The sequence below is a fragment of the Apis dorsata genome, unplaced genomic scaffold (assembly GCF_000469605.1).
Source record: "Apis dorsata unplaced genomic scaffold, Apis dorsata 1.3 scaffold_383, whole genome shotgun sequence".
Taxonomy (NCBI): Eukaryota; Metazoa; Arthropoda; class Insecta; order Hymenoptera; family Apidae; genus Apis; species Apis dorsata.
The window spans coordinates 41,210-54,211 of record NW_006263645.1 but is presented as its reverse complement, the minus strand read 5'-3'; the positions used below and the strand labels follow the sequence as shown (position 1 = coordinate 54,211).

Sequence of the window (13,002 nt, the reverse complement as noted above, 5' to 3'; positions counted from 1 at the left end):
TTTTTTTTTTTTTTTTTTTTGGAACAATATTATTTCTTCGTTTCAGGCTATCGACGATGACACTGCCGAATGCGTTTGCATCGAGATATGCGACAAAGAGATCGATCCAAGACGAAAAGTTTGCACTAATCACAATGAAACATTCGGAAGCGATTGCGAGGTCTATCAAGCGCGTTGTTTCTGCGACACCAATGATCCCAGATGCAGAGGCACTAAATATCAACACGTTCATGTCGTGTACTACGGTGAATGTCGACAAATGCCTGTATGTATTTATCGCCCTCATTGGTGGAAGTTATCAAAATGATAGATCGAAAAAATAAATTCGTATTTTTTGCAATACGCTATAAATAAGTAAGAGAAATATTAAATATAGTTGTTGTTGTTGTGCAATGTTTATATCGTCATATATTATTTATTTTAGTAAAATGTTCTCTAATTATCAACCATTGATATAATGGAATACTATCTATAATCAGAGGTATATCTTATCTATTGTGTATTGTGTATTGTTGTTTTACTGGAGAAATGATTTAATTATAATATTATATTTACGTTCGTATTCTTTATATTACATATTTGAATTACTTAATCTCATTATCTGAGAATATGAGTTATGATATGGTATGATAGAATATGGTTGTTTTAATAATATATTATTATTAAACAAAAATTATATATAGAAATAAACTAAATTGTAGAAGACAATACATTTTTCAACATTAAAATTTTATTATTTATCTACATATAGTTATAAAATTTGAAAAATTTCTAGAAAATTTTGCTTTTCTATATATAGGCATACAGTTTTAAACATGAATATATATTATATTTTATGTAAAATATTTTATACGTAAACTAAAATTATAATAATTTATGATAATTTATAAGAGATATAAAATTTTTTATAATTAAATCCTTTAAAATTTATCAATTAAATTTTAGAATAATTAAATAGATTAGTAATTATATAAAAACGAATAAAAAGATTCAGAAAAAAATTTTCAAAAAAGTTTATCATTTTTATTTTGACTTTTTATTATTATAGGAATGCAAACCAGAAGACATGGCCGACTTTCCAAGGCGAATGCGCGACTGGCTGTTTAACATCATGAGAGACCTTGCTGATCGTCAAGAATTACCATCTCATTACCTGAAAATGCAACGAGAAGCGGAAACAAATCATACGTTACGCTGGACTAATGCCGCCATTTGGAAATGGTGTGACTTGGATGGTCACCCTCATGACAGGGCTGTTTCCAGGCACGAACTTTTCCCCATCAAAGCACCGTTAATGGCTCTCGAACATTGTATTGCACCGTTCCTAGACTCATGCGATATTGATGGCGACCATAAAATTACCCTCATCGAATGGGGTAAATGTTTAGAACTTAATGAGGTAAACTTTTTTTTTTTATATAAATTATATTATAATAATATTATAAATTATAATTAGGATTCTTAAGTCTTTAAAATATTGTTTTGAATAATTGTCCATTGTCTCATATAAAATTCAATATTTAAATATTTGCTTACATTTTATTAATTATTAATAATCGGAAAATTTAATATTGGTATTAAATTAATTAAATAATTATTTCTTAATATGCTGTTTATGTATACTTTTTAATTTTCTTGTTTTACTGTTTTATCTAAATTTGACTTTTGTGTATACAAGATTTATTGTTATCTTCTACACTATCTTTGAGTATTTCACGTGTTTTTCACAAATGAAAATATATCAATTCAAAAAATGAATAAAATAAGTACAATAAATATATCTTAAATGTAATTAAAAGGAATAATCTTTAGAAATAGTGGTATTTTTAAATTTTAAAAATAATGCTTTTTGTTTCATTCGTCTGCCAAAATATGTCGAAGCGTCATACTGAAATGATATTGATTCCCATTGTAGGAGGATTTGGACGATAAGTGCGATGAGCTGGCCGAAACGAAGAATTCTGAGCAATAATAACTATGATAAATTCCTATGATAAGCGTGGTGGTTATGACCACGGGATATGTAAACGGGTAGAACAAAAAGAAGGGTAAACATACGACGTAATGTACTAATGAAAGGGCGAGGAATGAGAAAAATGGCGGGAAAAGTTGCAAGTAAACTGCTGCACTCGGCAACGCGCATGTCTGCGCAGAGACCTCGTCGATATTGCAACCCATCCGTAATGGTCGTGCCAACCGCAGTTTTAGACAGTGCTCTCTAATAATATAGAGATGTGTACGCTAGAAATTAAATCGCGATAAATTCACAATAATTTTTTAAATATTTGCAAATTATTTGTTGTCATATGATGGTTCAAATAGAAACGCGTTACACCTGCTCGTTTCCTCTCCCTATAGTATAATCTTGATATTATCCTCGTAGCAACAACGTACGTATTTTCTATATATATACATATATACATACATACCTTTTGTATAAATTTATTATGTGACTGCCTTTCTATCAATAAAGAGTGATACAGTTTCTTTCATCTGCGCAATACTAATCCATTATATATTATGCTTTATGATGTCAACGGTTAAATCAAAGGAAATGCAAATGTTTCATTTATATTTCAGGAATAATTTAGTTTCTGTAGATAATGAAGATCGAAGTATTAAAGTTATTTTATCTTTCGTGTTAAAGAGATTCCTTCGTTATTTTTTTATTTTATTCGATTTAATATTTAATGATATATATTGCTTATATATATATATATAATATTTTTCATTATTTAATTATAAAAAATATGAATATAAATATGCATTATAGATCTATTAAAGTTTTGATCTAAAATTAAATTTTTAATATTATTTTATTTTGTTATACTTCTATTGAAGAAAAGAACAAATTATTGAAATTATAATCTGAAGTTTATCAATTATTTCAAAATTTAAACTTTAAAATAACCGGTATTGTATCGTTAGCATATTGAATTTTTTAAAAAGGCAATTACTTTTTTACGGTAATTATATAAATACATTTGAAAAATTTTACTTTCATATATTATATTATCTATAATGTTCGTTATTTTATCGAAAAATATATTTTAGAAATATCATAGAGGTAAAATTTATTTATTATTTAATTACGTATGTATAATATTATCTACTGGTGAGGTAGTAGATACGAGAAAGTTACTATATAAAAAAATAAATTGATTTTTTTTTTAATTTTTATTAATTTTATATATATTTATTATTTATAATAATTATAATTATATTTCCTGTTCATTGTTATAGAACAAAATTTTATATACATAAAAAAATATAAAGAATAGAAAGCTTGGATTTAAAATTTTAAATGAAGTCATTTTGATATAGAGATAATGCATACGTAGAAAAATATGAAATTAAAATTAAGTGATCAGTTGGATCTAAAATTATAAGAGTTTAGGAAGTGTCTGATAAGTTGAAAATAAACGGTAAGTGGCCGACGTGAATAATAACGCAGTGTACCTTAGACAGTATGGAAAATTACTCTGTGTATACGATGCAATGTTCAAGTGATACAAGATAGAAACGTTAGTCTCCTACCAGAACCATAGTAACGAATCAAGACCAATAGATGGCGAAGAGGCATTTCATTGTGTCTCTATAATTGGTGTGTTTTAGTCACGTGGGGTGATCGCGGGACGCGCCGACAGCGCCAAGCGCATTTGGCGGGACCGCGCTTAGACGGCGTCGTCTGTGCTTCAGGCAAGTCTGTCGTGTAGTGAACCGCAAAGGCTCTTGTCGGACAATGGTGAGTATCCGCAAGTTTTCAGCGGATCCTTTAGCCATCCATATTTTCTAATCACATCATTATATTCTATGATGTTCATACTTTCTTCTAGCGAAATTTCGTGCTTGTATCTTGTAAATTAACCATGATTTTCGTTTGTGAATAGGCTGGCGGAAAGGCGGGCAAGGACTCTGGTAAAGCGAAGGCGAAGGCGGTCTCTCGTTCGGCGAGAGCCGGCTTGCAGGTGAGTTTATTGCTTGCTGCTTAGTTAAGTCAAATGCGTAGAATATAATTTTGTCAACATTATTTTCTGATAAATAACATTTACATGATTATTTTAGTAGATTTTAATGATAAACAGGTTAAAACATTGTGGTTGGCGCGAAAAACTGAGGCGTTTTTAGATACCTAATGAAAAATTCATTTTTTTGAAGTTTTTGTGATTTTTGTGTGAATAAAATATGTGAAAGTGATCTATTTAAGTTCAATTTATACATATTGTGCCAAATAGTTAAATAATACTTCGAAAAAGTCTATTATTTTTTGAATTAAAGTTATGGTGATTACGTCTAAGTTCGGAAGTTTTCAAACGAGACGGTTGAGTTTGTACTACACCCCCCTCCTCTCTCATATCTTTCAATTCAGTTACTAATATGACTTTTATTCAAATATATTTTTTTTCAATAATTACTAAAAATAGCTTAATACGAATCATCGTAATTATTTTCGTTTCAATCATATTATGTCAATTCTGTCAAGATAATTTAAACTGACAGTAAATATAACTTATTTTTGTATTCAATTACACTTATCTATCTTGAAATTCAGTTAATATTAATATTTATATTATATTTATATTGAAATTACATCTTTTTATTTATTTATTTATTTAAATATTTGATTAATATAATAATTAATTTGATTTGAAAAATTTTATTTTTTATGCAAGAATTTATATGCAAACAAACAAACGTGACGATAATTAAATATGAATATACTTGATATAATTAAACATAATATTTTATAAAAAAAAATATTTTTTTGATAATTATTCATATTCAATGTTATATATTAATAGTTTCTTTCGGGTAATTATTTATATACAAATAAATAAAACAGGGCGTTTACTAATGAATGACGAAACCACGTACTAAACTGGAAAGCTCGGGAAAGCCGAATCATCGTGTGTCGCTCGATATTCGTTGTATTAAAAGAGAATCGAGTTATGTATGCTGTTCTATGTGTGTAGATAAAATTGGTTTTTGTTTTAGAAGAATTGGATATATGATGAATTTATAAATAATTATTGCGGGAAAAATGTTAGAAACGTATAATATTACGAAAAATTGTGTCATTTCTCGTTCGATATTTGTTATACGAAAAGCTGCTGACGCTGAGTGACCTCATGTTATTTGAACGGACATTATACATGATGCGTCCTAACCCAAAAATATTTACCTTGCCACGAAAGCAAAATTACTGTCAGACATAATAATTTTTACCTAATACTAATCATAGTACGAATGTTTTTTCCAGTTTCCGGTTGGTAGAATTCACAGGCATTTGAAAAACAGAACCACAAGTCATGGTCGAGTCGGTGCTACAGCAGCGGTATACAGTGCAGCTATCTTGGAATACCTCACTGCTGAGGTGAGTGAGAATATATGTGAAAGAAGAAAGCATTCGCAAAACAAAGAGAGAAAGACAAAGAAAGAAAGGCAAATACGCACATAGGAAGATCAGCCGTTATAACCAGGACTATATGCGTTGGCATCACTAGCGACTGATGGCGTCACTAACGCCAAGCATCATGGCCGATTTTTCCCGCCTTTTCGTCAACCGTAGGCAAATAAGGAACAACATATTTTGCTTATCGTGTTATATAGAATTTCACTTTTATCTTTTTCATTTTTTTTTTAAAAGGAACTCTTTCCATTAGAGAAATATTATCATATAATTACATGATAAACAGTATCTTTATAGATAAACAATATTTGTTCGAATAATATTTATAATTTATAATTATTTTTGCGATCTTAAAATATTTCTAATATTATTATTATAATAATAATATTAATAAACAGTCATATGCGAATATTTTTTATACATTCTTAAGTTTTCATATTTTTTTTCCCTATATATAAGGTGTTTTGTAGTGTGCTAATAGATTCACAAAAAGTATATATTATTATATATGTTATAAAACAACATTTTGTATGTTTTAGGTTCTTGAATTGGCAGGAAATGCATCAAAAGATTTGAAAGTCAAACGTATCACACCAAGACATCTTCAGCTTGCTATTCGTGGTGATGAAGAATTAGATAGTCTCATTAAAGCAACTATTGCAGGAGGAGGTATGTGTTTTTTTATTATTCACATGCTTAGACAATCATCTTGTCATAAAAAATCAAATTTAACCTATTATTATTCTCTTAAGAAATAATTAATTTTGATTTTCAAGTTGCAGTATATAAAATGTTATATAATAATATATAAAAAGTTATTTTGTAATTATTTGGATATTTGAAATTATTAATTATTATTATTATTAATTATTTTAATAGAATTATCAGGATATACTTAAAGATTATTTACTTAATAATTGCAAGAAATTTTATTCTTGTTATAAATAAATAATAGAATTCTATATTATATATTTATAATTAAACTTAAGTAATGATAATTTTTTTTATTTTAATTTTATTTTGTTACAGGTGTTATTCCACATATCCACAAATCTTTGATTGGAAAGAAAGGTTCACAGAAACCAGCATAATTATTTAGTGATTCATTTAAAAACATTTGAAGCTATGTAGACAAAACAGATGCGAAACAGCAGAGTGATTGTTGACAAAGTGTACCTACGTTACTAAATTGATGACGAGACTGGCGTGATATACATACGTATATATATATATATATAATTATATATATATATATAAAGATAAATATAAATATATATAAATATATATAGATATATAGATATATAAATAAAACAAATATTGATATAATTTAATATAGGTAATGAGAGCTAAAGAAGAAAAAAATTTTCACTATGTAATTGGCATTTGGAAAAGTTAATATAGGTCTAAAAATTTTAGTGTACGCTACACTGTAATTAATTGACGAGCGATGCGTTGTAGCATGGCTTGTTCAAAACTATAAAAGTCTTGATACTGTGTGCGGATACTAAATATTTTTAAAGTTGGAGTATTTAAGAGCTTGGATGTGTCGTAAAATACTTTTGAAAGAAAAATTTTTTTTATCTTCGTCTTCATCAAAACTATTTGAACTTTATCTCTTTAGACTATTGCTCTTAAAAATATTAATATAAAAACATAACAATTAATTAATATAATAGCATAACAATTATCGAGAAAATGTGTAATATGAACAAGTATTATATAATAAAAATTTCTTAAATTTTTTTATCTTTAATTTTTTAAATTTTTAATCTTTACTCACATTTTCTCATATAACTATAAGAATCGTATAATTATAATTATGAATAAAAATACGTACTCATTCTTGTTATTAAATACTCTTAACTATCTTACAGCAGTATACAGTGTGCATAACACCTTTAGATTAAATTTTTAATTTTGGACACTTTATATTCTAAAATTTGTATTGCCAAATATGTTTGATTAAATTTTTAAAGTTTTCAGTCTCTGTAACATTAATGTAGGTATATAAGATTATAGTGAGAAATAATAGTTCTGTGAACATTGTTTCCATTTTTCTAATTTTATGAAAGTATTCTCATCTGAATCACATTTAATGAAGTTATGCAATAAAGTGTAATTTGTGGCATAGTGTATTTATGCTCACGATTATGAGACTGGAATCTTTGAAACTAATAGGCTTTTACTCATATAAAGGTAAAAGAAAAATATTTCGGCATTGCAAAGCCTTTGATGTAATATATAATCTTTATTCCAGTAGTGTTCAATCAACGTGAAATCCATAGTAGAAATATTCAATCAATCTAAAACGAAACAATGTATGTTTTTAGTTAAAACAATTTCTTCTTTGATTCTGTTCATATCATTTTTCATTTTATTCATAAAACTATTGTTACTTGTGTCATTTAGTGTAATGTTCGCTGTACGTACGGTATTATACCGTATAATAAATACCAGCCATATGTAAAATGTTCATTTTCATAATAAAGAGCAATTTTACTATTAAGTATCGTTTAATCACTAAAAATTATTGAATTAAGGTAAAATATACTTATGTAATTTATATTTAATATCTTTTTTTAAAAATCGTTGAATTTAAAGTTTATTACATCAAAATTATCTAATATATAATCAAGAGGCTGTAACAACGAATAATTTTTATAACTGTATTATTGTACACAAATATTTTCGTATTATAAGTAAACAAATTATAAATACATTTTTTGTTTTTAAAAAATAGCGTTTTTAGTTAAAATTTAAAACTATATTAGTTTTGGTGTTGCAAAGATATACATATATATATAAATAAAAACTTTTTCAATTATTAAATAATAAAAAAAAGAAAATGAAAGCTATTTAAAAATTGAATGATCATCTTATAGTGATGTATAAACATAAATATATTTATTTGTAAGCTTTATAATGTACGCTATTTTACAAATATTAGCAATACTGTAATATAAATATTGTTATTTACAAAATAAGATGATAATTGAGAAATAATTATTTTTTTCACTTTTTTTTTTTTTAGTCCGTCTTCAAATTATATCAACATATTCATGTTCAGTGCTGCCATCATACTGGGAGCGGTCTCCTATTACTTTTCCAGTTCCCCCACCAGCAACCAATCCCATGGCTCGTTCAAAACCTTGCGGCTTTTCGCCGAGTCCGCTCATAGTGGGGTACGGTGTAGCTCCTTGCATTTGTGTAGGAGTGAGATAGCAGCAAGGAAACCGCCCCCCTCCCTACAAAGCCGGTCAGAACCTCAGTCGCCTTTCACGAGTTCGGTAGATTGGGCGGCTTGTGTCGTGAACATAATTGTAAACGTGAGCATCAACTGCTTGATACATAAATTCCATTCGTAGCAAGAACGAACAAGTCCGTTTATCGACTGCGACAGGGAACAGGATCTCTCGACGGATCGTCCTCGGATCCGTTGTGAGAGAGCCGCAAGATAGTGCACACCGGTGACAGAACGCGTGGATAATGTCAAGCAGTGTGATTGTATGATCAAGATTTTGAATATCTTCGTCTCTGCGAATATCGAAATTTCAGTCGCGGAAAAATCAGTGAAGAAGACTTGTTTCCGTTTCGTTCACGTTGCGCTGTTGCCGGTGTTTATTCTTTCTAATCGAATTTTTACGCGCGCGAAAAGGAAACAATCGATTCGAAAATCAGTGATTCGTAATTATAAACGTACCGTATTTTGTTTTGAAGCGGTCTTCTTGGTTTCGTGACAAGAGTCAGCGGTATGATATCGTTGGTATAACTTCCCACGTAGAACACCTGAATCAAGATTCTTCAAAGATGACGAGTAGACACGCGGAACAAATTTTTATTCGTGACCGGTAAGTCTTTTCTCCGTTTTCATAATCTTTGCGTGACATTGCTTTTACTTGATCAAGCTGTTAGTGAAGTTATTACTTTTATTCTGTTACGGTGAAAGGAAGATCTCGGTGTTGCATTATGGTTCACTATGAATTTACTAACGTCACGTTTCAAAGAAAACGTCTATAGAAACTTTGAAATTGTCAATTCAGTGAAAATTTACTTACGCTTTTCGTATCATTTCACTGATTTTATGAGCTCCATTATTCATTGTTATTATTGATCATGGAAAATTAATCATACAATACATGTATGTATGTATTTGAACACTAGTTGCTTCAACGAAGGTCAATGAACAGTATTGACACCTGGTTTCGATGTTTTTACGATTGTTTCCTTTCAAAATATTATAAATGCGATAATACTTTTCAGTTATTGCTTTGCAGTATATTCATTTATGAATAATTTATTTTTTTTGGAATCTTCTTAAAGGAACATTTCTTTTCTTTCATATTTTAATGAGCTTATCTAGTGAAAATTGATACAATTGTTCATTTGAATGTATATCAATTATTAAAGAACATATATGATAGGTAATAATTTTTTTATATAATTGTCAGAACTTGAAATTTAATTTATGAAAGAATAAATCATGTATACATATTTATTCATTTGTTTCGTGGTATTTTTAAAGCAATTTCTTTAATTTTATCAAAAATATATAAAAAAACAAAACAAAACAAAACAAATCAATACAATATATTGCATATATATCATATTTCGGAGTAATTAGAGTAATCTTCATTTTTATATTTATCTATCATTATCTATTTTAAAAAAAAATGTAGATTTTTGTGTGATTCTATTCTTGTGATATTACATGATAAGATTCGTAAAAAATTCATTGATTTTCATTATAGAATCATTTAATATTTAATATTGAACATGTTAATACTATTGGAGAATTTTTTTTTAATAAAAAATAAATTATTAGCTGTTCTGTAATCCATTTTCAAAATAAATAATTAATGGATTTTATTTAAAATTCTAAATTACTAAGAGAATTTAATTTAAATATATAAATAAAATACTTTTTATTATAAATATACATAATTATTTGATAATTATGTAAGAAATAGACACGATTATCTTTTATACGATATATATACAAAAATAATCGAAAAAAATAATCGAAAATTAAAAATTTAATTGTCATTTAATCATGATATTAAAATATCGAGGGAAAAATGATTGAAATTCATTAAACTTCATTTCGTGATAATCACAAACCATTATTATTCTTTATTTGTTTCTTTTAATATTAGATTTAGAATTTAATTAAATAGTTTATAACTTTGATTTAAATATTTGTAACATCATCGTTTGGTAAAATATGAAAAGAAGTAGTATAATACTCATAAATAAACGGCCATCAACATCAACTGATTCTTGAAATGAATCGAAACAAAAGATCGTTTATTTTTGAAATGCGGCAAATTTTTCTATTACATTTTGCAAAAAATATTTATTTCTTGGACGAAAAAATCCTATCATACGAAAATTATTTTCTTATTTTATTTGACTCTCATTGATTCAGATCATGTCAACATCATTTGATAGATACACTCCACAATTAAAACAATAGCATAAAATGTTCTCTACTTAATGATATACAAAATAATTAATTAATTTAAGAAATAAATGCATAAATTTATATTTATAAGAATACTTAAAAAATGATAATTTTTATTTAATTATATTAATATAATTACCAAGTACATCGTGTAGAACTCTCTCCCTTTCTCAAACGTAAAATCAAATTTTTATTTATCACATAATCATATGATTTCTTTTTTTTTTACCGAGATATACTCTTTGAAGCATATTCTGATATCACACTATCGTTATATCACGGAGAATACACACTTTCAAACATAAAAGATACAAAAAAAAAAAAAAGAAAAAAAAAAGACCGATAACTTCATTACATCAAAATCGCCATCTTTCCCTTTGTCCCGGTACTCGAAATTTATCCGAAAGATGGAACAAAGGCATGGAAAGTACCGACGAATATTTCAAAGGAATAAAAGTCGTGTAGTCTCTTCTCTTCAAACAAATGGTAACCTTATTTCAAAAACCGAATTAACTTCCAGATCTAATACGTTCGAGGCAAGTTTTATCCGAACTTGATGTATATTCATGAAGTTTCTTTTCAGTCTCGATAAGCGAAATACGGTTAATTTCGCTTGAGTTTAATATTCTTGCGAGAACGTTTGAAAATTTGTCCACGATGTTTTTGCATACCTCTCGGGCAAAAAGAATGTTTTCTGTAATCTAAATACCGGTACTTGGAACGCAAGGTCGGTTGATCGGCAACGTCATCGAGGCGATGGCAAATGTTGCGGTGAAAGTTTATCCCGCGTGTGGTAGGGATCTCCACGTTCATGCAGGAACGAACACGGAATCGTTTCTTACGTAGAACGCCTTCGCCACGGCTCGAGAATTTCACGTAGGTATAACCACGGAAAATAATTCTTCGTTATTATTTAACGTGAACTCGAAAAGCACGGTTGCATGCCTGCTCGCGGCACTTACTCGTTTATTTAGTTTTTCCGCATCGAATCATTAATTGTAACGTCGTATTTGATTTAGTCGTGTGGACATCTTCTTCTCCCCGACGATTTACGCTTGGATGAATATTATTCAATTTAATTTCTCTTGAAACTAAAATTGATATCCTTTTCTTCTTTTATTGCCATCAATTTGTAAATCTGCCAACATTATCTTTTCGTTTCGTTTCGTTACATGTCATGCCATCATTAGCATCATACGTTTCTTATCATGTTTCCTTTTCGATGTCATTATATATGAGAGATAACACGAGAGGTACGAGATTGTAATAAGGATATGTATACAATGTATTACGATTTTTATTTATTTTGACTGCAGAGAACATAGATGGAAAAAGTATAATGTAAAGATGAAGTGGAACTTTCGGATGTGTGACGTATAAAGTGATTCTCTTTCAATGGGTTCAAAAGCAGTGCCACTGTTTACATATTTTAGCCATATTTAGCATGTTCGTATATACGTGATAACATTACGAATTTACTAAGTTAATAGTAACGATAATAATAATATAATAATAATAATAGTTATTGTATGTAACTGTTTCTATTGTCCTTGATTAATCGATGATAGAATGGAAACGTTGGCCTCTTCATCATTACACATCGTGAAAATCAAACAGCATCGTGATATATATAAGCAAAATGATATTAGTTCTAGCTTTTGAGTAAGAATTCGATGAATACTTTTGAGAGTAAAATTCTTGAAAATTGAAAATTGATCTTGAGAATATATGTTTATGCAAATTACAATTGCAAATTATATTGAATCGTGATTGTTTATTTGTTGAATACGTTTAATAATTTTTGAATTTTCAACTCTCAAATTTATTTGTAGGCTAGATAAAAAAGAATCATAATTCTACAGAATAATTAGGTTAGGTTTTTCAATATGGCGATTCGATTATTTTGAATATATCGATAAAGTTGATATATTTAAACACTATCGATTTGCAAAAGAATAATTTGCACCATATAATGTTTCTCTTTGAATCAAACGACTTTTGTTAAAACTCTTTTTTGATAACTTCTTATATATAGCGCGTTCTCTTAAAGGAAACACTTGTATATCCACCATTAAACGAGATTCATTGTGAAAAGTTTAAAGAAATTTGATTATAATATTTATATAATAAT

At 27.9% G+C, this 13,002-nt stretch overlaps 2 protein-coding genes across 4 annotated transcripts in view; both read left to right on the top strand.

Annotated features, from left to right (window-relative positions):
- LOC102678907 (SPARC) overlaps window positions 1–2,492 on the top strand; it is a 7,583-nt gene extending 5,091 nt beyond the window's left edge. For all 3 annotated transcript variants that reach the window (XM_006618967.1, XM_031512069.1, XM_006618966.1), the window contains exons 4-6: window positions 47–265; window positions 1,049–1,399; window positions 1,916–2,492. In XM_006618967.1, the coding sequence (XP_006619030.1) occupies window positions 47–265; window positions 1,049–1,399; window positions 1,916–1,972 (627 nt within the window). In that variant the 3' untranslated portion in view covers window positions 1,973–2,492. The remainder of the gene's footprint in view (window positions 1–46; window positions 266–1,048; window positions 1,400–1,915) is intronic.
- A 1,107-nt stretch (window positions 2,493–3,599) lies between these two features.
- LOC102679210 (histone H2A.V) lies at window positions 3,600–7,074 on the top strand. The gene is made up of 5 exons (XM_006618968.2): window positions 3,600–3,745; window positions 3,891–3,968; window positions 5,261–5,374; window positions 5,950–6,079; window positions 6,440–7,074. Exons 1-5 carry the CDS (start codon window positions 3,743–3,745, stop codon window positions 6,499–6,501), a joined length of 387 nt encoding a protein of 128 aa, XP_006619031.1. The 5' UTR covers window positions 3,600–3,742; the 3' UTR covers window positions 6,502–7,074.
- Window positions 7,075–13,002: the final 5,928 nt, after the last annotated feature.